General features: G+C 36.7%; 1 protein-coding gene across 1 annotated transcript in view; it reads left to right on the forward strand.

Moving 5' to 3' along the window:
* STK3 (serine/threonine kinase 3) overlaps positions 1 to 26776 on the forward strand; it is a 123092-nt gene that overhangs the window by 68419 nt on the left and 27897 nt on the right. The window contains exon 10 of the mRNA XM_032696610.1: positions 9359 to 9534. Within this exon, the coding sequence (XP_032552501.1) occupies positions 9359 to 9534 (176 nt within the window). The remainder of the gene's footprint in view (positions 1 to 9358; positions 9535 to 26776) is intronic.

Consider the following 26776-nt stretch of genomic DNA (forward strand, 5'->3'; position numbering starts at 1 on the left):
AATATAGTAAGGTAATGTCTAGAGTGAAAATCAGTGCCAAATAAAGAACTTTGTAGAATGTCTTACAGCAAACATAAAGCTGCATTCATGTTTGCATATAGACACCTGATGTGTCTATATGTGTGCAAGATTAGTTGAAAGTGCAAGATTAGTTGAAAGTGCAAAGCAGGATTTTATTTTGTTTTAGTGTACAGCAAGTTTTAAAGAAAAAGAGGGTTTGTTGATTTTGTTTGTTTAGGTTTTATGTGGTTTTGTTTTGGTTTTTCTTTTGTTTTTCCTTAGCGTTCTCAGCAATAAGATAGCACACATGCCTCTTGATTAGTAATTAGTTTAAGTATGATGATTCACCTCATGAAAAGACTCGGTATGTGCTTTAGTTTGTTTTCATGCTGAAACACAATATTTGCCTGTTAGACCGTGTGCCTGATGGAGGGTTAATACAAGTGATCTCAAACCCATCAGTTTCAACAAGCTGAGGGACAGATGAGTGATTAAAAAAAAAAAGGGAAAGATAGTACTGACAAATTTGGAGTAAAGTAATTCTTAGGGTGGAAGTATCATGAATTAAGGTTTAGTACAGTTTCTGTGGGGCTTGATAAATCACTTCAGGCTTCGTAAGTAAGTTCTGTATAAGTAGGGTACCAAATTGCACTACGCTATCCATGTAGTATTTATATATGCTGAGAGAAAATACCTGTCACTGTGCCAAACAGATCAAAAAAGTGTCATTAGTTTTGCACTGCAGTCTCTTATCTGTGTCCTATTTGTCTGCTATGTTGCTGGAGACATTGCTTTTAAACTGCATTATTTTCGATTCTGAATTGATTCCAGTTATAATCTGTAGCTAGAAAGGGAATTACCTTTTTACACCTTGACATTTGGCCAGTATATTTCTTAATCCCATTCTCCTTTCTTGTCAAAAAAGGATATATAATTTTTGGGACAGTGGGTTTTCTTCCCCTCCCTCTTCTCCCGTAGATGACTGTCTAGAGCCCCATAACTCCAGCAAAGCAAAGCCAGCAAACCAGAAGTAGCCTAATGGGAAGCGATGGTTTCATCATTCAGCTGTCAGGCAGCAAGTTTGGTTTCAGCACTTACTTGCTAGAATTTCTTGTGTTTTGCATTAGGCACCCCTTATTTGCATTTTTTACATTAAAAACTAGAAATAATTCAGGAACAGGACCTTCACATCTCTCAGCTAAAAGTAAATATAAGTCATGTCCACCGTAGCTGGTCCTTTGGTTCTGTGACTGTCGTGCTGTTGGCTGAAACAGGAGGAGTAACAAGGGTCCTAAATAAATGTTAGTAGGAAGGGACATAAAAATCCTTGCTGTCCCTGAGAGGCAGGCTTTGTGCTTCTTTGTACTCGACAGACTTTGGAGATTGTTTGCTGTTTCCAGTGTACCTTTATAGGCAAAGTAGGCACTTTCTAGATATTTGTGTGATTTGATTATAATAAATCAGAACAAGTAGCTTGAAAGTGCTCTTTGATACTTCTGAATAATAGAACGTTGCAAGCAAGAAGCTTGGAGAAATAAACTTAGTAAACTAGGGAAGAGGGATTTCATTTCCTTCCTAGAGACACAAAATATTTGTGACAAACTTTTTATTTAATTGCTGTTGTGTTTAGTTTCATGTTTTGTTTCCTTCTGCCTTTTGTTTCCCTGCTCAAGGACAAAATAAGAAACAATAATATGTTTTTATTTATAAGTACCCATGCTTAGAGGCCTCTGGGAGCCATGACAGAAAATAACTAAAACCATATTTTTTTCACAAACGGGGAATTGTGCCCAGATAAAATTGGGATTTGGAACAAAAAGAGGCCTATCATCCTACCCCAACATACATTATACAATCTACCAATAAAAAACATTTATGCTATCTTGCTCAGTATGCCCTGTGCATGCTCTGAACAGAGACTGTGGTGTGTACCTGGAAGGAGGGAAGAAAATGCAGAACACAGAGAGATGGAAGGATAGAACTTAACTTTAGGAGGTTTAATGTGGAGTAAAGAAAGAGTGAGAATGATGGAAGTATTACTTCTTTTGTTCAGTTGCCTGGGTTGTACTTATTTTTTTGTAGAAGCTTTTTCATGTTAGTGCAGAGACCAGTGTTCAGACCAGCTTTCCCACATTCCCTTTGTGGTTTTTTGGCAAGGCTTAGTGTTAGGGCTTTCTGGTGCACCAAGAGTACTTCCGATTGTTCTCTTTTCTCCTTTTCAGTAGCATTTCCCCTGCTTCTCTTTTTTTCCCTGTTAAATTTATATTAGCCATCTACTTGGGCTGGAAAGCAAGTTGTCTCTTAGTGCCATTTGGATTTATTCTGGGTTTCTAAATGTTGCTTCAGATTCGGTGAAGCTTCTAGATAGTTCATGGCTGGTAATGAATGTGTTGAAAGATGAGGACAGTGAACTACATGAGTTGGCATTTGACAGCTAGAGTGTAGAAAAGTGCTCAGGTTTTTGTTTTGTTACTTTTTGGCCTGTAAGATGTGAATATTTTAGATTTAGTCAGCATAATTCTCAAACACGTTTTCCTTCTTATCAAACAGAAGAATATAATCTTTGGGACAGCAGTTTTCTGTCCTCTCCCTCATCCTCCATAGGTGACTGTCTTGAGCCCCATACCTCCAGCAAAGCAAAGCCAGCTAACTGGAGGTAGTCTGAGGAGAAGTGATGGTTTCATTGTTCAGCTGTCAGGCAACAGGTTTGGTTCCAGCACTTATTTGGTGAACTTTCTTATTGTATAATGATATTTTTGATTACAGTGGGATAGGCACCATACTATAGAACCTACATGTTGATAAGAAAAATTAATGAGTTGCTTTATTCATTATTTTTTAGTGATTTCAGCATCCAGTGTAAGGGATTATGTGATGCTGCAAGTCAGTCTCCTCTGTGATGTGAGGTGGATGCTTTGATAGCTCTGGATTAATGCTTCAAAACTCCTAGAAAGGCCTGAGTCCTACGGCTCTTTTTACAACTGAAAAGCAAAAGCTAGTGGTATGTGTTTTATGACAATGTAGGACCTAAGTCCAGTAGGAATTCAGCAAGGAAATTTAATTATGGGCTGGTTTTAATGGGGCTGTAGCCTGGACATTGATGTTTCACTGATGTAGTTTTTGTTCAAGCGTTTTTACTGTGCCCACAGTAAGATGGTTTGCTTGATGCCATGTGGAGCTGTACTAGTGCTTTACTCCTCTATATGTATATATAGAGAGATGATCGATGTTTACAAGCCTATTTCACTCCTCAAGCCCCCTCCTGTGATAGTAATAAAGTTGTTCATTTATACTACTACTACTAGTAATATATTTTAAAAATGGGATTTTTTTTTAAATAATCATGTTAGCAGTTCTGCTTTAAGAGCTGTTGCAAAATGCTAGTTTAACATGGATTTTCTTTGTTTTGCTGAAAGCAGAAATGAAATATAACTCATCTGGAATGGACTAATGGGTTTATAATAGTAATGTCATTGAACATTTTTTTCTTTTCTCCGGAAGTTGGAAAAATAGAACAAAAGTTATTAAACCACTTTTACAAGTCTTATTCTCAAGAAGCAAAGCAGTGTTTTGTGCCTGAAACTTTTCCTCATGAAAAATTGTTTAAACTTGAGTTCACAGTCCTTCAAAAAGTCTCTGAAGGCTTCAGCTGGTTGAGTGTGGATTTTCTGGTTAAATGGCAGTTGCAGTTATTTCTGATAAATATGTATATTATAAAACAAACAAACAAAAGACTGAATGAAGCCTGAAATTGAATGAAGACTTGGATGTATAAGTCACTGTGATATGAAAACAGTGAACTCAGTAACCACTTTGTTATATAGCTCTCTGTTGTCAAACATTTTTTAAATCCATCCTTTGATAGATTCCCAGCTGCTATGGCCTAAGGAATTGGGGATCCAGTTTCTGCTGATGCTTCCTTGCAGTTCTGAGTAGGCTGACCTCTGATTCTCTGAGGTTATTGTCTAATAGGCATATGTTAGCAGCAGAACTTGCCTGTTCATAAAACACAGTCATAATTTTCTGCTTAAAATTTGGCTGAAGGAGGTGGCTGTGGCAGCTTTTACATGGTAATTCACTGTTAGGTGCATTTGACTGGAGACTGAGGTCAAAATTCTAGGCTCCTGTCGTCTCTCATTTCCCAGGAGAATTACTGCTCTGTTGTAGGCCAACTTGTGTGGTGAGAGAGAATTGGTAGGAATGTACAGAATATAAAGCCTGAGTAATATATGATGTTGTATAAGCCATGGTAGCCTTTGAAGTAGGTAGACAGGTAGTAGGTCAGAGAAGGCTAAAAGCTAATTGCTATGCATCTTCTGACTCTAATAGTGACAAAGTAATATGTTTTGAGGGAATAAAGATAGTGACAAAGTTCACAGAAGCACTTCACATAGGAGAGCCTGATCCCTAACTTGGCTGAAGAGGCAGCAGCTGGAAACGTTCCTCAGTTGAGTGGTGGATGGAGATCCCCAGGATGGGGAAAGTTGTGGAAGCTTGTGGCTTTTGGCAAAGGGAAGAAACCTTTCCTCTGTAGATATGCAGCTGCAAAAGAGGTCCAGTGCCCTGGTAGTAACAGAATGAGAGAAAGATTTAGAGATTTCCTGTAGGAAGTTGTAAAGCCCCCACTCCAAAATGCCAAACAAACAAAATATCACCACCTGTGCCCTCCCAGGAAATTGTAGTGGGAGACTCCAATCTGTAGGAGATGGACACCCTCGTCTGCTGACCTTACTTGCTAACTAGCAGCAGAACTTTTAAACTGGTTTAAAATCAATTTAATACTAATATAATACTTTCCTGTTCGAAATATATAACTGAAAAATCATTTTTGTTTATAGATGACATCAACTGAATTTTATTAAAACATACATTAGAATGGCATGTATATTCCTCCTTATTTTGAAAGGTGTGTTTCCAATTATTTATTTTGGTTGTGATATGTTTTTGAAACAGTGTAGTAGAGTTGGTGTTGTGTTATGTTATGTTGTTGCCTCATTCATTTTATTGAGCGTACTTTTTGGAAGAAACTTACTTACGTAACTATTTGGAGACATTGCTATTGCCTGTATTCCTACTGGGGGTATTGCTGAGGTACAGTATGTATTTTCAGCATCCATGGTGGTCTCTGTGTTCCATGGTTTACCAGCAATTTCTGACTGCTGTTTTCTTATGATTTTCTCCCCAAAGCCATCTTGAAGTCCTGCAGTAGGTGAGTGTAGGGATGATAAGAGACAGATATTCTTAAACATTGAAACTTCGACAAACTTTTTTAAACATGATCTTCTACAACTTCATCATGAGGGAAAGAGGAGGGGCAGGCACTGATCTCTTCTCTGTGGTGATCAGTGACAGAACCCAAGGGAATGACCTGAAGTTGTGTCAGGGGAGGTTTAGGTTCAGTATTAGGAAAAGGTTCTTCATCCAGAGGGTAGTTGGGCCCTGGAACAGGCTCCCCAGGGAAGTGGTCACAGCACCAAGCCTGACAGAGTACAAGAAGCGTTTGGACAACACTCTCAGGGACATGGTGTGACCCTTGAGGATGGTCCTGTGCAGAGCCAGGAGTTGGACTTGGTGATCCTTGTGGGTCCCTTCCAACTCAGCATATTCTGTAATTCTGTGATAACTTGTTGAAAGTAAATAATAATTAGAAGAACGGAAAAATCCAAATCCTCCTAGAGTGGAGCAGGCTATTGCACAATAAAACAATAGGTTTTTGGTGCAAGTGTGGAGTGATACTGGGTGTACTGCAGATTTTTTTGTGGCAAATAAGTAATTTTTTGTGTAAAAAGTAACTTATTGGATAGATGAGTGAATTAAGTGTCCTTAAAGGAATCTTTATTTATTGTACTTCTAATTTTATTGGCTCTTGAAAGACAATTGAGAAAATTACATTACTCTGTTCATGAAAGTTAGAAAAAGTACTTTCAGACCAAAATGATCTTCTAATGACTTTATATTTTGCAAAGAGAAGTGCAACCTGCTTCAGTTCGCTCTACCATAAAGAGCCTGAGGTTTTTATGAAGTAAATATAAAAGAGATAGGAACCTTTACACTTTAAAGTGGTGTCAACCTATCCCATTTCCCATGAAATGCTAACTAAACTTGTTAATGTTAGGTTAGCTAGAGATCTAAAAAGTGTCTCTTTTTTCATTAATTAGTTATAAAAGTAAAATAAAACCATACAAATAAATCTTTAAATAAATCCTTTATATTTTCTTTTACATTGGAGAAAAAATCCCACACAAACCTTGAAATACCTCTGGTCCCATTGTTTTGCAGTCATATTTCTGGTTTCGTGTGAGCGTTTTTATATTTGCAGTGAAGGTAAGCAGCTCTTCTTCTTTTAAATGGCTTAACTAACTGTATGCTAAATAGAAATCAGAAGCAAATTCTGAATTCTTATTTACCAAAACAAATAACACAAATCCTCAAAGTGTAAAATAAATCTGCTTTTCTTATTTTGGAGTCATTTTGGTCCTGTTGACCCACTTTCCGTAATATGCATTTGGTAGCAAGGAATTTGTAGGGTTTGGTTTGTTTTATGTATGTAGGCAGTCTTCTATTACTTGTCTAAGGGAGATATTCATAAATAGTTTTAAATTGTAGGAGCAGTGCTTGGAAAATCTTTAGTGTTTTCTGTTACAGGAGAGGAGGGAGACTGTCCTACCTGCAATGTGCCAACATTTTGGTACTTAGAGTTTTGAACTGAGACACTGGTAATCTTTTTGTTTATAAGTGTGTCTCAGGGATGAAATGTAAGTACAGCCATCTCAGCAGGAGAAAAAAATTGATTGTGAAAGGCTAGCAATGTGGTGTCCTATCTTTTTGGTAAAAATAGTTTCAGGGGTTTTGGGCAGCGATCAAGTAATGAAAAGTTTGTACTAAGAAAATGCATTGTATTTCTGTTTTTAATTCCACCTCCTTCATACTACTGCTTTTTCTTGGATCTATTTTCTAAATGTGTGCTTTTCTAAAATTTAGATTCTTCCATTTTTCTTACGCTCTACTGAGCTGTCAGGAGACCTCACTCATAATACTGTGTTCAACCTTGGAGCCCCCCAAAAAAGAGGGACATGGACTTGTTGGAGCGAATCCAGGGGAGGAGCATGAAAATGATTAGAGAGATGGAGCACCTCTGATATGAAAACTGGCTGAGGGAGTTGGGGTGGTTCAGCTTGGAGACGAGAATGCTCTGGGGAGATCTTACAGCACCATGCAGTACCTAAAAGGAGCCTACAAGAGAGCTGGAGAGGAACATTTGACAATGGTCTCTAGTGAGAGTGATGGCTTTAAACTGAAAGAGGGCAGGTTTAGATTAGATATTGGGAAAAAATTTTTTGTTATGGGGCTGCTGAGATACTGGAACAGGTTGCCCAGAGAAGCTGTGGATGCCCCAGCACTGGAAGTATTTAGGGCCAGTTTGGATAGGACTTTGAGCACCTGGTCTAGTGGAAGGTGTCCCTGCCCATGACAGGGGGGTTAGAATTAGATGGTTTCTAAAGGCCCCCTTCAAGCCAAACCATTCTATGACTGTGATTTTTGCCCTTTAGTGCTTATTTCTGTATTTGGAATTCCCACTGCTTACTTCTCATCCCTTTCTCAGTCCCAGACCCAAGAGGTCAAGAAACCTCCTTCAGGTGATCTTGCATTCAGTGGGGGCAAACTTGGGAGATTCTGAAGAAGAGGTATCTGCTATCTGGTCTGTTAAATTCAGCTCGCAGTTTAGTTCACTGAATTGTTATGGCCATGGTTGTTATTAATTAAAAGATGATGAGTAGTGATAGCTATAAACTGGGATTAGAAGCAATATTTGAAAAGAACATGGCAAAAACTGAGAGAAAAATTAGCTAAAAATGTGAGGAAGAGAAGGTGTGTATGGAAACATGGCAGATTGAATGAGGAACTGTTAATGTAGTTGAAGAAAAGCAGCCAGAGTCAAATGTGGTAAAGCCTAGAGTGAGGCAGTAGAAGAGCACATTAAAACAAACCAGAAGGAGTCTGTATGTGGCACTTGGGGATATGGTTTTGTGGTGATTATGGTGGTACTAGGTCAACAATTGGACAAGATGATCTTGAAGGTCTATTGCAACCTTGATGACTCTGTGAAAAGATGGCAGTACAAAAATAAACATTAATAAAAAGAAAGTCATGCAGCAGAATTAAAATGAAAAAATCTTTAGACAAAGGGAATGGGAAGAGATGATGAAATAAAAGGTGGAAGGGGGAAAAACCCCACTTAATGAATGAATAAAAACAAGTGTAAAGCCAGATAAGGAGATTAGCAAGTCCTAGTGATCATGTTAAACACAAACCCAAAAGATATTTCTAGTGGTTCACCTTTTCACTTGTTAAAACAAGTAGATCAAATAAAAATTCCTATTATTTTATTATGCTTGTAATTTAAAAGTATATTTTTGTCTGGGTTTTGGTGTTAGATTCCACCCCCCGCCTTAGTCTTTTATATTTTTCATCCTGTTTAATATTTTATTTGTGAAAATGTATTTCATATTTCTCTATGTAGAATGTGTTATGCTGCAAGCAAGTACACTTTTCATGTGTCAATGCTATGCAGAATATGGTCTGTGAGGGGACAGTTATGTTTATTTATTGTGCTATTTAGTAATTAATTTGCTTTGAAATCTCACAAATGAAAACAAATTTCAGTCATTTAGGATTGAAGATAATTTTTTTCCTGCTTTTAATTTCATAAAAAGAATAACAGAACAGAAGTTCATGCTGATCTTAGTCTGCTCTGTAAAGCCTTTGTAGCTACGTAGATGGTGATGAAAATCCCCCAGAGTTTCCACACCATGGAGACAGGGTGCTTTGCAACCATCTGCAGAGTATGACCCCATAATTTTCCAAGAACCTTTATTGGCAATGAATTTAATTAAGCAGCATCTAGACATGATTTGTGTGGTTGTTTTTTGAAGTTCTTTTTCTAAATAATTTGTAAATCACACCTTTGGTGAAACTCTGATCCTTTTCTTAAAGTGCCTGTGGACTAGGCCTTGAAGATAGGGGCGTTCTGCACCCAAGGGGATGCTTAGCACCTTGTGTTATTCAGTCTCTATAACAACAAATAGATATTGCATGAAGTAACTTCTAATATTATTTGCGTGTGCAACTCTGAAATGTCTTGAACATTTCTCCACGTTGTATCTTGCTACAAAAATATCATTCTTCGGCTATGAGCTTTTATGCCAAAGATCCTCAGGGGACAAACAGAGGCTTGCATCACATACAGATGACTGTATCAGTTTCTACAAAATCCAAGAAAATTAATGAGTGAAGCTTATTTTATACTGCATTAAACCTTTAATCTTTAAATAGTTTTTACTTTTTTCTTTCAACTAAGGAAATGCTACTTCACCGCAAGTTCAAAGGCCTTCTTTCATGGACTACTTTGATAAACAAGATTCCAAGAATAAAAGCCCTGAAAACTGTAATCAGAACATGCATGAACCTTACCACATATCCAAAAATGTTTTCCCTGATAACTGGAAGGTCCCTCAAGATGGAGACTTTGATTTTGTAAGTACATTTTATTCTTTAATTTCTTGCATACTCTTTGTTTTACTTATGCAGAAATATTTAATCCCTCTCTGTAACTATGTTAATACAAATAACAATATAAGTAAACTTTCCAGAATACTGTCCAGTTGTCTAATCTTAATGCCTCATCATGATTGTCGAAATAAGTACATTTAATTAACACAGGACGTCTTTAATGGGGAATGGCATGTGACATTATACTACTTTGTAACTAGTTTTTTTTGTTAAGATGTTTTTGGTTCCTTAAAATTTATGTGCTGTAACAACTTTAAAAATTGACTTAGTTGTTTGAAAAAACCCAAATTTGCCACAGACATGGAATATTGCTGTCATGTTCGCTGCATAACGCAGTAAAATGATAAACATTTTAAACTGGTTTGGAGCCGTTTAATCAATCTCCTTGGGGATGTTTAAGATCACCTACTGTTTTGCACAAGTCATCTTCTTGGTACTATTCCAATAGCACACATCTCTCTACACAGAATTATTCTGTCTAACACCCGTCTGTCTATTTTAGGGTGGGGTTTTTCCCCCTCCAAAGTATGTGTAGTTTATTTCTTTTTGTCCGTGTTGCACATTATAACAGGGGCAAAAAAAAAATATTCCAGGGTTATAGGTTGCACTTAAAATGAAATAGTTACTGATTAGAGACTTGTAAGTAATTACACCTGGTTTTCAGCTTTGTTAATTTTTTAACATTTCAGTGAAAGAATTTAGTTTATCCGTTGTGGATGAAATGTTCTTAATTACAGTGCGGTAGCTAAATATGATCACATGACACCTTTTCGAAAGCACACTTGGGATTTGGAGAGAAATGTGTTTAATTTTAGGTGACAGCTGTAGGTGTGGAATTTTTTTCCCCAGTTTTCACTTACTTCATTTCTACTTTAAGCTGACTCTTAAATTTAAACTACTGGAGTAAAGCCAGTTAAATAGCACAGTACAAGCTGTTGCTGTCGGAGAGTTTTCATTTAGTTGAATTTTGTTTTGGGTGGAGCTTTTTTAGGCTTTTCCTGATAATTGACTAACAAAAGAGTTGCACTGTTCATTGGAAAATAACGGGCCATTATTTCAGTGGGGTTATTACAGTGGCAAAAAGATTACCTTTAGAACAATTTAAAATTCATCCTATCTTTTCCAGTACTTGTGAAGAAATGGAGGCAAAAATGATTCTTTTTGTAAATGTTAAGATGCTGATTCTGTAAGTGCTTGTTCGTAAATATTTCACATGTGGATAATCATGTGGAACTTGCTGACGTTGCTTCTACGTATGAAGTTGCCTTCTTGAAATACGAATTTGTCCTAGAACCAAACCCGAGGGGTTCTGATCTTCAGATGCTTAACTGCTCTCTATAGGCAAACCTTGCTAGTGATAGACTTAGACTGGCCACTCATAGACTTAAGAATCCTAGAATGCTTTGGGTTGTAAGGGTCTTTAGAGGTCGTCTAGTCCAGCTTCCCCCAGCAGGGACATCTTGCACTAGTTGCTCAAAGCTGTAACCTTGAAAACTTCCAATGATGGGGCAGCCACAACTTGTCTGGGCAACCTATTGCAGTGTCTCCTGGAAGTTATGTGATGTGCAGTTCATCCTTGGCCTCCTGAAAAGGCAGTGTTGTAATGCTTTTTGCTACAAAATTATTCTGATTGAAAACCAGATCAGATTTTTTAAAAAGTGAATTGCTATTTGCATGGACAATGTATGTGTGTGTATGTGTGGGATGGTATTCTGTTTTAAATACGATGAAAGCCAAATACTTCCATAGACAATCCAGCCTAAGAAAGAATATAGGAAGACTCTTCAGTAGTGGATGCACTGCTTCAGAGCAGTCCACTCAAAAATACATTTCTCTGAAGCTGTCTGGTACCAGCTGATACCACACAGGATGTGGGTTTTAACAGCCTGCTGATTTGAACCTTAGGCAATTATTATTTGTTTTTATATATATATTCTAGAAGCACTTCTATTTATATTTAGACAGCAAGTGACAGTATTGGCAAGTGGCCTGCAAGAGACTTTCTGAAAGGATAAATCAGTGGGCAGCATGCATAATATATTGTCTGCTCTTTGTGAGATCAACATGAATGTTTTCAGTTGCTGACATGAAGTCTTTAAATGATTCATGAAAGGGATAAATAATGGAGACTTTTTGTACTAAATAATTCCATTCTGTTTTGTTTGGAATTAGCCTTAATGGGATCTAAAAAGGGATCTTAGCAGTAAATGATGGCAGTCATAATTTTGTTTAAAGAAGGGATTGATATACTGGAACTAAAATATAAATGATCAAAATGCAACTTAATGCTAGTATATTCCAATAGTACTCCACCTTTCTGTATAGAAGAGGTGGGATGCTCTGTAAGTCAGGGGTTGCCAATCTCCTTTGTTGAATGATACTGTTATTCTTTCATACCCTTGTAAGCCAAACACATCATAACAATGCTGGCAGCCAGTGAGCACTTCATCTGTGAGCCAGGGTGAGTGACAGTACCATGCTAAGAAGAGATACTAAGATGTATTGATGGAAAGACTTAGAAGTGTATGTGTCTGTTAAAGCATGAACTATAGAAGCAGAAATGCCATTGAAGTGGGAGAGAGAAGGGAAAGGGAACTTTATAAATCCCTGCAACTAATCAGTTTGCTTTTTTCTGTGCATTATGAAGCAAAACCTGCAGAATTGGGAGCTAATGCTTGTGTCCAAGTGGTATATTTGCTTTAGGGCACAGTGATCTTTTATCCTATTCCTAGTCTATCTTACTGCTTGATAAAACAGTTACTGTTTGATAAAATATACTTATTTTATTTGTTTAAATGTACAAATACATGTAATGCAGATATAGCAGTTAGTCTTACACTCTTGCTGATGGTTTTAAATAATGTAAATAAATGATACAGGAAACTTTTCTTGTAATGTGGATAAATGAATATATAAAATAACACAAATGAACTTAGCGCAAGGTCTGGTTTGAAAGTTGTTGTGAGAGCGTAGTTTTCTGCCCTGACGTAAATGTTTTAAAAACTCCTTGCCAATGAAAATAGAACTGGAAGACTTTTCCAAGAAAATAAGATGCTTTAGTCATCAATCTGAACCTTAAACAAAAAGTAATTTTAGCAGCATTTTTTGTTCTTTAAGTACATATTTATGCTTTGTTTTTTCGCTATTGAAGTACATCTGTTTTGAAATTCAAAAGCTGATCTAATTTCTTTTTCACTGATGCCATATGGGAATTTGAGATCCATCTCGGGCTGTTGGTCCTGTGGGCCTTCAGTCCCGGGATCAGTCCGTGCTGGTTTTCGATGGCACGTTCCATGAAGCGATAAGAAAAATTGCCACTGCAGATCTTCAAGTTTTGTATTGGATCAGGTATATTGCAAATAACTATTAACTGGACTTAATTCTGATACTGTATACTCACTTTGAATATTACATTATTCCAAATTTACCCTGTTATGCATGCTTCAGGACTTAAGCTGCTGGTTTTTGTGCATAAGAGGTGTTTGGGATTTTTATACTACATTTCTTCTTGCTTTCTAAAAAGAAACCACCACCAAAAAAACAAAAGCATTCAATGCCAAACACTTAGGAATGTTGTCTTTTCTGTGACTATATGTAGAGTTGCTGGTTTTAATCTTTGTTTTCAGTTATTCTGTTGTCTGGTTCTGACATCTCATGATAAATTCTCAAAACCGTAAGTATGGGTCTTTGATATCAGTGAATCTTAGGGAAATATGTTTCTGGGGAAGTACTTGTAAATATTTTGGGGTTTTTTTTTTCCACGTCAGCCTCTGAAGTGGAGTGTTGAAGCTCTGATTTGATATATATCTCTTTCAAAAAATCCAAATTAGTGTTTATTCAAACTTCAACTTTTATATTAAATTGTTAAAGTGTATTTCACACTCAAGGATCATTGTGGATTTTTGTTTTCAATGAATTCTATCAATCTATAGGCAATTCTCTTACAGAATTTAATTATTTTTAACAGGCGTGCAGCAGATGGCAAAATTAAAGCAGTACTTTCAATCCTAATTCTGTCAGTATTACTTGGGGTTAACTGATGTTGCATTCACGGCAAACCTTGATGCCAGTAAGTGTAATGAACAAGATTCTACTCACTGTGAGTAAAAGTGGCACAATGTCATTGAATAAGTAAAAATTCAGTAAAGCTCTGTAGTGTATGGGTATGACATTCTTAGAAGTGTTAAAGATGTATGGTATAAACAGCTTTTCATAATGAGGCTTAACTCTTTAGTGGACCAACTTTTAGTCGTATCTCAGAAGTCAGCAGTTTGGATCAGAGTGATGAATTAGAACAAATGATGTGTTTGTTTTGTCCATCAGACTGACCAGTCCTTTTAAGAAGAGTTGTTTTTAATGTTGTGATAGCTTTGTTCTTTCCATGGGGAATGTTTCACATTAGATAAGTAGGTGCTGGAGAGAGCAAGGTGGTGTTGAAACAGTTTGCTCAAATTTTTTATAGTCTTTCACAGTTGAAGATTTTGTGATACATTGTGATATATTTATCACAAATTTATGGGCGTTATAAAAATTAATTTTCACCAAAAAAGGTGCACTTTTAATAAGCAAGAAGTACTCAACATTTTTATTATATGGGTATACCTGGATAAATCTTAGCTTGCTAGGTTGGTGTGTACTTGCTGTTAAATAACCTGCTGCTTACATTTGTGCTGTATCGTGACATTTTAGATCTCATTAAGATGTAAAATTGCTCTGTAAGTCCTTCTGCCCCTTAGTAATGTATGTCAGTGTGGGACATGATGTTAATAAAGGATTTACATGAGCTGCAGTGAAGTGATACCTAATTGATGATAACCTGTGAATTAACATGAGTAAGAATGAGTTGCTAAACTTCATTTGCACTGATTAAATATATTATTTAATTTTAAATGAGTCATGTACTTTTTGCTATGAAATGATAAAATGTAAAAAGGCAAATCTATTTATTATAGCAATGCTAGGGTAATGATTTCTGTCTCTAGCGGAATTATTGCCAAACAGGAATGGTATCCAGATTGTTAAATATTAAACAGTGAACACGTAGATCATGTTTTGCAATAACTGCAGTATCATGTTTAAGTAGATGCATTTTGGGTGACTTAAAGATTCTGGAATAGCAACAAAAAATTACAAAACCATCTGTTACCCTAGGCAGAATATTTCCCTGGGTTTCAAAAGGAACAAATACATAAGAATATAATAATTGTGAAATAATAGTGTTGCAGATATGCAGCTCTTCAGTTAACGTTTATGAATGTATGATGTGACAATTTGGTAAAAAAATTAAGTACCATAAAATGACTGAAGACCATCTAGAATTTAATTAAAACTTCAGTAATAAAGCTAGGCTGAGCTAACTTCACTGGAAATATGTCTGGGTCCAAAACCTTGGCTATGTTTATTCGAATTTTATTTAAGCAGCGGGTGAGTTTGTTTGGAACAGTCTTCTTTTAATTAATGGAAATGAACGTATTTCATCTATTTTCAATCGTTTCGGATTTTTTTCAAAGTAATTTAAATGAAGTATTAGCATAGTTTCATTTTTCTTTGTTTTTAATTAGTTACTTGAATATCATGAAACATTTCCAGATGCTGCCAGGAAAACATGTTCTTAACTAAGCAAATACAAAACTTAGGTTTCTGGGTTTGCGTAGGCCATATGCATATGAGATAAACACATGTATTTATTGGTGTTGACAGTTTCCATGCGGAATTTCATTCATTTCAGTTCCAACACAGCTAAAAGGGGAGAGACTGTAAATTAACATAATGAGTATAATATGCTCTATCTAGGTCATTCTTTGAGGACAGTGTGAACCTCAGCAGTGGAGATTTTCTGTACCTTTCATAATAGGTGGCTGTTACAGAACTTCTTGTGTGTTGAGTGATTTTTTTAAAAAAACTAAAGGTATGTCTGTTGGTAATTCAGTGGGAGAGATATTCGTATTAGGAGTCCACAGTGGATGGTTTACAGGTGGTGGCCATGGTTTATTATCATGCAGCTGTTCAGGCAGGCAGTAGGGAAGGTTGTTGTAGCCTGACATGTAAAGTAAAAATGTAGTATTGGTTGCTGGGTTTTCACTCCCAGCTCCTCATTAGGCAAAGAGAAAAGACCTATTACGCTTTTTTTTAAGCTCTGTAAGTCAAATGCTGATGGATTTTACTAAATCCTGTTTATACATTCTGATCACAAAAGGCAAATTATTTTTCATGCTGAGAGTGGGGGAATACAATACCTGAGCTGAGTGTTTCTCCAACTGGTATTGAATATGTTCCTTTGAATATGTTCCTTCTTCTATTAGTGTATAAGGAAATAATTGAAAATCAAACGTAGTAATTTTTTAGGCTGTAAAGAGAATCAATACTTTCTGTTTATCTTAAACTGTAGAACTATTATAAAGCTGTTACTCTGATCACTGAGTCATTCATACCGAAGTGCCAGTGCTGTACTTGGGCAGTTCTGGAAGCTGAATCGTGCCGTCTGACAAAGATCACATGAATTTTCGTATCTTAAAAGAGCAGAGAAAATACCCTTCTAGACCAAAAAGATTTTTACATGTTAAAAACAGAATTAAAGGTTTTTACTTACTGACATATTCTAAAGATAAGGCAAGAACCCGGTCTTGAATTGGAACAATTTATTTGAAGTTAGATAGTAAGAGGAATGGATAACAGCGTAAACAGCAGATTGCCTCAGAGAGTCATAGAAGTTGCCAGTATTGTAAGTGTTGAAGACCTGGTTAGATAAACACATCAGGAACTGTTTTGATGGATTTAATCCCACTTGGAGCAGAGGATTGTCGTAGGTGACCTTCTCCTGTAAATGTTTCCGATGGCCTTATTTTCTATGACTTTTTAAGCTACTGCTGATGCCTGATGTTTGTAATCATAAGAGATGTTGAGAACAATTAGGTCTTAAAAATCATCAAGCTCTCAGAAATAGTGACATACTTAATTTGTTTATTAGGAGCATCAGTATTTTGGAGGAGATAGACCTTGGGTAACCTTGACAGTTTTTGCAATTAGCAGTCAACTATTATTTCCAAACATGAGTCTGCCTTTGGAAAATTCCAGCCAAGATGTGGTCAGTAGAACTTAACCATGTTTTCTCTCCCAAAAGTTTAAAATATCCCTGCCATCTTATTTTATCACATCAAATAATTTCAATGCACAATGTGTTTTTTAATTATAAAATAGTTTCTAGTGAGAAAACACTTTAAAACTTACTTTTGAGTGAACTTTCTAAGTATAGAGTTAAGAATCAAACTTCTTCACAACAAAGGGTTTAAATGCTTGCATCATCTAATGCCTTTTTTTTTCTCATTAGCTCGAATGGAGAAGACTGAAGCATAGCTCTAGTGTATATATTCACTTAAACAACAAGTCTGTAATTTGTGCATAGATTAAGGAGAACAAAGGAAAGAAATGAGTGCAGCTGATGAGCTGGGATAGTGCTGCTGGTTTAAGCAGCATCTTGTTACCTTAGTAACCAGTTGTCTGTACTAATATACCTCCTTAGGATCATTGTGTAATAGCTCAGTAATGTGTATGGCCTAGAAAGAGCTTTGAAACCCTTGGAAAAAAGCAGTTGTGGCTGGACAAGTTTTAGATGTTCCTTTTTTGTCCCTCAAAGCAATTCAGTTTCAGGTCTCTTTTCTGTTTTCTCTTACCAAAAAAAAAAAAAAAAAGAGGGACGATATTTAATGCAAAGAGTTTCCATGTTCCATCAATCACTGTTAATGTCAAGACAGTGTACCACACCTTTGTGTGTAATGTCTGATCCCCAGACTGAGTGCTCACACCAAGGGGCGCATGTTCCACTTCAGGGTTTCATCAAAATTCTTTGAAATCATCTCTATGACAATATCATGCAAATTTACCACCAGGAAAATCTGCTCTCCTACTCTTTGCTATGATGATTAATGCTAATGAAAAGGAGTAAAAATAAAACTTGCCTGAGGAGAGTGGGCGACTGGAATTTTTCAAGATTGGTTTCAGTTAATTTTTGTATCTTCTTAGTTTCCAGAAGGATTTCCTCATCTTGTGGTTTGGTAAAGAACATGGGATTTTTTTTCAGTTTAGAGTTCTTTTACACCATCACCCCCCTTTTTTATTGGACTCAAGTGTCAGATAGGATTCTAGCAATTTAACAGAAAAAAAATTTGGATGAGTTCAGTGTCTGTGTGGCTCTCAATAATTGCAAAGCTTGTATGAGATTTCTGTGCCTCATGTTTTGATTGTCAGCCAGTGAGTACCATGTGTCAACTATATATTAAGCATAGATGTTAACAATATTTCATAAACAAAATACTGGAAATTAAATGGCTGACAATACTACTGAGCTTTATGAAGAACGGAAAAAAAATCTGTGTGGCTTTTGTTTACAAATATCTTGTAGAATGGGAAGAAAGAGACTTCTACATTCAGGCATTGACTTCTAACAGAGGGCTCCTAATACTTGAAGTTCTTTTTTATTTTGAATTAATATCTTCAGATATCTGATTAGAGTGGACTTAGTGAATATATACCAAAACCAGGGATTGCCCAGAAAATTATGATTTACATGTAAATTTAATTTTCTTATAACTAGCATGCTTCAGATATAAAGGGGAACTCCTATGAAACTTGAAAGCAAAATCTGTGTTTCTATAAAAATACACTTATTATTCCCATTTACTTGTATTATAGTAGTGTGTGAAATGTATGCATTGAAATTATCCAAATGTCATTCTTTTACATTAGAGCTCTGACTATGAATGCCTTATAACCCACATTTAGTTTTGTTTATTGGGAGTTGTTGCATTGCTATGCACTAGTCATTTGATTTTTGATGAAAAAGGTAAGATGTGTGCAGTGTAAATCTGGAATCTGACTGTTTGGAGACTTGTGTTTTTTTCATTTGTTTTGTTGTTATATGTGCCTCATAGACAGCACCAGTACCTAAAAAGGTAAAAAAAAAACCCTGTGTAAAATCACCCAAGATGTGGAGGGTAGACAAACACAAAAAACTCAAAAAAATAAATTTGACAAGCTTTTATACCTCCTTTATATTTTTATATGAGTAACAATTTTTTAAAAATAAAGCTATATTTAAAGCCCAGTAAATAAAGCTGAAACTATTGACAAACTTTACAGCAGACTTAATCTCATGCTTGTTAAAGTTAGTGGCAAAACTCCTACTGATGTCAATGTTAAGTTTTGCTGCTCAGACCATTAAAGACACACTTTCAGTTGTGTGTCTAAATGTAAAATTGCATTTATATTTAGGGTTAGAAATTTTTCAAACTTAGGCTGTTTCTCTCAGCATTCCTCAGTTTAGGGCAAGTGCATCTAATTACCAAGAAGAAAACACTTGAAGAATTAACATTTCTCTAGCATCTACTTAATGATCATGGTATTGCTTACATTTACGTTTGACATTAGAAGTTGTACAGATATAAGAATACTCATCAGAAAATCCAGTTTCGTAACGTAAATAAGATGTTCCAGGAAAAATTGCTCAATAGGAAAGCTCTAAAGGTACAGTAGAATGGTTATAGCTATTTCAAGAAGCTGAGAACCCTGACTGCGTTTACATGACAATTTTGAGTGTGGCATAGTGAGAACTAAAACAAGTTAACTTAAACCATTTTGAAGAATTTAACTTACTTTACTTTAAACTGCAGCAGGCAAGGGTCATGGGCAAGGTTAGGTCTGCAGCTGAGAAGCAGGAACTTAGCAAACTGTGCTATGTTGGGTGCATGATGCTGTATGAGCATGCTGTAGGGCTTGTAGATGTGAATTAGGTGGAACTTTCTAAAAAACGTTTGAATTTTTTTCCCTCATGGTGTCACTACAGCCCCAGTATATTTAGTTGTTTTTTTATATTTGAATATTGTTCTTTCAAATAAGAATGAGGAAAAAGTGTACAACTAAGACACAGATCAAACTTTCACATTACATCAAAAAGCTATCTAGACGCAAAAAGTTTTCTTAGTCATTTTGGGACAGCTTACTTTTACTATCTATTTTATTTTGTTGTGTCCTCTTTGAAAATTATGCTTTTTGGCATAGGGAATTAATTGAAGAAGTGTGTGAATGGAAGAGGAAGCTTTTTTACTGGGAGCTCCTTTGGCATTGTTCCCACTGGAACCTGGAGGAGGTGCTTTTTTTTTTTTTTTTTAAGGTTGTGCTTCAAGTGCAAACACTTGGGCCACTTTAAGATTGCCATTAAGTACAGTTACATGTTATAAATGCCATCCACACACAAGAAGAACGTGTACTCTACAGAGGTGGATAACCACCTCAAGATGAGAACTATTATCCTGATACTGTTCGTAGAGAGAGGAATGTGGTATTTCCATGGTGCTTGTGATGTGTGTGTGTAGGATGGAATGGGTTTTTTGTTGTGCTTTTGCAAAGTTGTGAATTTCATCGCTATTTTTGTCTTTCCAAAGAGTTGCCATTAACTATTGGAATACAACTGTGAGGCAAGATAAAAAGACAATTGTAAGTAAGCTAGCATTCAGGCAGGTTCAATTAAACTAACAAAGACATTAAATTAAGAATAAAACCAGTACTTGTCCTTTGGGACTTTGTCTGTGACCTATGATTGGTCAAGGTGTGAGAACCTGTGTGCAATCCACCTTTAATACTGACTGCGTTGGAGGAACAGAGAAGGAATTGGCAGAAATTGCTTGGTGTGTACATGCTCAACTGTTCCAGCTGTTGTCTCAAGCTGGTTAACTTCCTTGTCATGGGTTTTAAAGACCTGGTTTACAATGGTTGTTTTTCCTTGCATAAAGTTTTTGAATGATACTGTAACACAGAGCCTTTTGGAGTAATGAAGTTATGGCCAAATAATGCACTTTGGACTTAGGCTCAGCAGTTATCAGGATCTAACTCCAAAATTTTGCAATACTTTTTTATTTAAAAAACAAAACTAAAAATCTTAAGCCCCAGAGAGTTTTCAGAGTAAATAATATTTGCAGAGAAAAAGAGATGGAAAAGAGCTGATACCTCTGAATGGGATTTCTGAAGGGTTGGGGGGAGAGAGTGGTAAGTGGAGGGAGGCCAAACTCCATGTTACTTAAGCATCCCTGTGGCCTGTGAAACTCAAGAGCCTTGTTTTCTTCTCTCTGCTGGCTGATGACTCTATGGCAACAGCCCAGTGGTCATCTCAGAGGTGGGCTTATTCAAAACTACAGGGGAAAATAGTGACATTGGAAACAGTGATTACTTTGAAACTACCTGACCTGTTTTTCCATGTTTTAAAGAGCTGTTGCTGTGGCAACAGCAGCTCACCGAGGACCAAGCACTGCTAAGTTTCAAAGGTTCAGCAGCCATGTGTGTGCAGAGAGCTGGATCACTTCCAGCATCAGACTGTGTTCCCTGCACCCATATTTTTTACAGACACCTGTACTACCCTGGAATTAACACAGATGCTTTAGGAAACATATTATCCAAATCCTACTGGAGCTGTTTACTAATTTGGCTTGATTTCAACTAATTTCTTCCTTTGTTCATCTTCTCATCTTGTTGCAGCTTCCCAAAATAAAACACCTCCAAAGAATGATAGTAGCCATGTCCTGTGGTCCTCATACTGTCCTGTCACCGAACACAATGATAATTTTCTTCCGCGATTCCGTATCCCGTGTTAGGGAAGTTAGCAAACATAAGCTGTTAGACCATGGGTTAGGGAGAAATTAATTCCAGAGCTAAGATGCGTTCATTGAAAAATAACCTGAGAGTTTTAATCAGTGAATTGCTATCTGAAATGCCTCTACAGCTGGCAGTTGCCATTATAACATATGGAGGAGAGAGGATTTTGCAGATGGACAATTCAAGAAACTATTTTACAGCTTTAAATTGAAAATCAGTGCACTGAACTTCACCTGGCATCTGGAGTGTACTGTGGTTCTTGTGAGAACTGTCACTTAGTAGGTGGACAGCAGTGTATAGTATGATAATGAAAACATTTGGTTAGTAGAGGTGTAATACAATTTTTAATTTGGTGCGCTTTTCATGTTACAGAATTAGAAGAATGGTTGCAATGTTGTCCATGTTTGAAAGGAAAGTACATTTTTGCCAAGCACAGATATCAAGAGAAGACCTTATTTTAACTGCTCCTCAGATTCATAGGAGTAGTTGGGACCCCAGCAAAGCACGTTAGTAACAGTAGTCCTGGAGCCTCTGCCTTACAGTGGGGGGTGTGATAGAGTAGAATACTCTAGCTGGCTGCTTTTTTTCTTTTTCCCCAGATCTGTTTTGGGGCATTATTTTGGACTTGTTCTTTTTGAGCTACAAATTGTAAACCTTCCTCCATCTCTAACAAGCAGATTATTAAACCAAATATGAAGGAGAATGTTCACCTGTGATCTTTAATTTGTTGGTTGTGGGAAAAAGTGATAATTGTGAAGGGGTTTCAGCTAATCTCATTAAATGCAAAAAGGAGTTTAAAAAACTATGTTCAAGTGCAGAAAACAAATGGTCAAAAGTTAAGGAGTGTGATGCATTTATGATCTCTTGACCCATTATGGGCCTGTTATTTATCTGAGTTTTAACCCACAGTCATTTAATTAAGGAATGTGTTATGATGTTATAATTAGAAAAAAAGGCCAAATTAAGATTGCTTAAGGAATTGTAAGATGTTCTTCCCAATGTCTTTCAAGTATTTGACTTAACGTTCTTTCGAAGAGTTTTATACATAGAATCAGAATGTGATTTCATATCAATTTAAAAGGGGGGAAGAAAAGCAACACTTATTCCATGCATGCACAAGAGCCCTTCATTGCACAACATCAGTGAGATCTGAATGCTGAATTGTTAAGCACTGGTACCCAGATAACGGTGTCTTCAGTTGTTAGAATGAGTGTGTTGACTGGTAGAGAGCGGAAATCAAAAGGAGGAATAGGCTACAAATTGCACAGGAAGCTGTGGATGTCCCATCCATGGAAGCGTTCAAGGTCAGGTTGGATGGGGCTCTGAGCAACCTGATCTAATGAAAGATGCCCTTCCCTACGGCAAGGGGGTTGGACTATAGATGATGATTAAATGTCCCTTCTAACTCAAACCATTCTATGATTCAACAAAGACTATGAGGATGAAGGAGTGGCAGCAAGGAGCTGTTACTGACTGAGCTGCTCACCATCACTCTGTTGTTGGAGGAATGGTGGGGGCAGGTAGAAGAGTCTTTAATGAAGGAGTGAAGCTGAACCTGGAAAGGGAAAGAGACTAGGTATTGCTACAGTGGTTTATTCTTTTGGTTGTTGTTTTTTTTTCTCACTACACAAATCTGTTGGCAATAAATTAAATTTTCCCCGTGTTGAATATATTTTGCCCATGGTGATAATTGGTAAGCAATCTCCCTGTCTTTATCTGAAGACATGAACTTTCTCATCCAATTTTCTTCCCCTATCCTGATAAGAAAGACAAAGGAATGAGCAGCTGGGTGGGAATTTGGCTGTTAGCAAGGCTAAACCCACCATACCTGGTAAGACTCATTTCAGCAGTCTTCTGTACCTAGAAGTTCATCTCTGTCTTTGACACAAGAGTAAATTTTCATGACCTGTATCAGCATTTCTCTATCTTTTCCTGATGCAGCACTTCTGTCATGCAGCCATAGCTCCGTAACTGAGAAGCACCATTGCAGATGCTCGCTTTATTGGAAAGAGCGCCAGGTCTGGTTCTCCCTCAGTGATCTAAAGCACGAATACCATCTGTCCTACAGTTAAGATCACTTCAGTGAGTTTCTACATAACTGCTTACGCTTGCCAGATACAGGGAATCAGTCTAGCTGCTTTCTCATTTCTTCTTTTGGAACTGTCCTCAAATTGCCCCATATCACATGTACAGAAGTACTGCTTCCAAATTCCTACTCGTTAAAGTCGTCAACGTTCTCTGGAACTTCTGAGAAGAAGGCCTTTTCTGCAGTGCAAGGGCTTCAGGTTGGCCTGAATGCGTTTCTTGGCTGTTCAGTGAGTGACTCGCTGTCCTCAGAATTGTAATCAAGTCAGACCTGGCTCAGAGCTGTCTTGGTATTTTGCAACAGCTAGATGATTGGCAAATAGGTACACTAATGAATGTTTCCATCCCTGAGATTTGCAGATTTGTCCCAGTAAATTCCATGTGTGCCTTTTGTAAGCACAGTGTCATCACTGAGGGCTTCTGCGCATGATTCAGCTGTTTTCCTCAAGGTTTTACATTTCTTCATCAGTCAGCTGATGGGTTCAGCTTATAATGGAACTTCTTCGAGAAATTATGTTCATGTGTATCTTCTGAACTCTACGTGAAGTCCCATTGAAAGTTACTGGGGATTCTGGATGTGAGGAACCAAGGATGCACATTTACCGGTTGGTACCTCACATATGCAACCTCCACAACATGGCCTTGAGTGTATATGCATAGAGCATCACATTTCAAAGATGTTCTGGTTACTGCTCAATGACTTATTTTAGGTGGTGGTGTATATTCTTATTTATAAAAAAAAAGGTCTTTGGGAATTAAAGAGCAAATTTTAGGAAGGATACTTCTACATCCACTAGTTTAATGAAGTAAGAGAAATTAAGACACAAGAAAACAGAAATTCGGAAGAAGCTTCTACTTGAAGGATCCTACATCTGTATGTGTGGTTCTTTACTTAACAACCACTCAGTTAAGTGTTGGGGTTGTTAATTTCACACACTGTTGCAAGAAAATGAAAATAATGAAACCACCATGAGGCTGCAAGTCTTCTGGTAACATTGGAAACTGTAATGCTTGTTCTCTTTCACTGCCAGGTTTATGGTTTTGATTTCCTATCTGGGCATTTAGAAGAACGGGGATTTCTGTTCAGTAGTAAGGCATTCTGGGATAAAGATGAAGGGAAAAACTTCAGCAGCAATCAAAATTAGAGGACTGTGGTTATTCTCCACGGCAATACAATCTAATTGTAACCGCCGTATTAGAGAAGCGGAGCTGTGGAGGTAAATAGTTGGTGTAATATATTGAGCTGTACTTCTGTATGTTAATATGACTAGAGAAAACATTCGTGTTCTCTTATTTCAGCAGCTGTTGGTATTTTGGTTAAAACTAAAATTCTTTGGATATCCATACAGTATGAAAAAAGAAAGAAAGAATAGAAAGAAGGCTACTGTTAAAATTGGGTAGAAGGCAATGGGGTTTTTGTGAGACACTGCCTTGTTTTTGACACCTTTGTAATAGGTGTCAAATCCCAGTCACTTGGTAATTCCGTAAGTAAAAAACTGACTCAAAACTTGTTTTACATTTTCCCATGTAAGACTAATGATAGCATTTGCGACCCTTTTTTAAAATGTTTTTTCTTGTTTTTAATTGTTTCCTCTTGCTAGTATAAACATTTACTTTGTTTGATCTCTTCATTCCAGTTTTCCTTTCAGCACAACACTGTCTGATAACAGTTAATGAATGGTTAGATCAAATAATTTGTATTACATTAGTCTGTGCCAACTGTGATTTATCACCTTTTTTGCTATGAACTCTGAAGATGTGTAAACTTAATTGTAATATAAGTTCCTGCCAGTAATTTGTACCTATCAACTATTTAAACTTTCTTATTTCTGTAAGTTATCTGCCTGTCTCTGGCTTTGCCTCTCTGAGAATTCATACTGGCATTCTTTGACCCTCTCATCCCTCTTCTTTGAAAATACCAAGTTTCTACCTGTAATTCAGCAAGGCATTAATTTGGCTTGCCTACATTATTAGGATGTGATTTACAACTTGTGTTTATAATACCACTTAGTCAAGAGTCTACCTTCAGTTGTGTTAAAAACTCTGCAGGATCTCAAGAGTAGTTTGCATCTGCCACTAAGTTGTGAATAGACAAGGTTATGTTAAAAATACTTTGTATTTGAGGCAAACTTGCCTCTGCTGCTACTTCATGGGCAGGCAAAATTTCTCCAAAGATATGTACCTGAATACACTATACTTGAGGATCATCAGTTTCTGGTCTTATCTCTTTGGAGTTTTCCAAAACAATCTGCAAATAATGACTCTAAGTTATTGGGAAAGAATTGTACAAGTTATTTTTTTCCTTCAAATCAAAATCAGAAAGGTTCAGAAATATTATGAATAGATGGTTTTCTTGCAAAGGATAGAAAAGGTGATTTATGTAGACTGTCATGGTTTTTTGTGGCCTTTCAAAATTTTTATTTCCGATAAACTTGAGCTTCGCTTTCCCATTATGTTTTAAATGAAACCTAACATAAAGAAAACATAAAGTCACAAAACCACACAAGTCCCCTGGTAATATCCATTGCAATATCCAAAACAATGAGAACAATGCTTTATTCTTTCAGTGGTTTTTGAGCTTTTTATACTTGGGATGTGTTAACCTGGTAATTCAAATAGGAGTGCATGTATGAGGTTGTCCTAAAGTAAATTAGCAACTAAATATTGATTTCAGTAGTTTCTTCTTTTGTGTACTACTGTATTATTTTTAGTTAGTAGGGTAGTTCTTGTCCAAACTACTATTAATCTGAAAAATAAGATACTAAAATTACTTACTAAATGGTCTTTTCTGTATCCCTACTGAAGTAAACATGCTACAAATGCTTTTCCAGACTAACTTAGCATGTCTGAATTGAAGGTAACTTCCATCACTTTCCTCTGGGGCCTGTGTCACAGTTTATAGATCTGAAAGCTAAACAGTATTTTTTTGATCTTCAGTTTAAAATTTTATGATGTTGTGCCTAGTTATAGCTCTTTGAACATCTTCAACAATTCTTACTCCTCCAAGGAGGAATAACTTACTCAAGTTACATAGGTTATTAAATCTTCCATTACATGTTCGTCTTAGGGAGAATATTGCACAACTAAATCAATATATACGTAACTGTATAAATACCCACCCCAGAAATTATTATAAAGACTTCATGTCTACTTTGAAGGTCCCTGGAGCATAACCAAGTTGTCAGTAGCTGCCAAGAATATGATCGGTTCCCCCATATGTCGATTTTGTACTTGCATCATGAGCATTCACAGGTGGGAATAGCTGGTTCTCCAGGAATAGGACACCTGTCATCAGGCAGGTGATAATTTTAGTTTGTGATAAGTCATCCCTGGTTCTGTAACCATAGCACAGGAAACCCTTGTAAAAATCCTTGTAAACCCTTTGACAACAACCAGGGGAGATTAATTGGTCTGTGTTCATCTTCTTGAAGGAGCTTCTTTCTCTCCCTACACATTGGATGGATTCTAGACAGATCCAGAA

The sequence above is a fragment of the Chiroxiphia lanceolata genome, chromosome 1, assembly GCF_009829145.1.
Source record: "Chiroxiphia lanceolata isolate bChiLan1 chromosome 1, bChiLan1.pri, whole genome shotgun sequence".
Taxonomy (NCBI): Eukaryota; Metazoa; Chordata; class Aves; order Passeriformes; family Pipridae; genus Chiroxiphia; species Chiroxiphia lanceolata.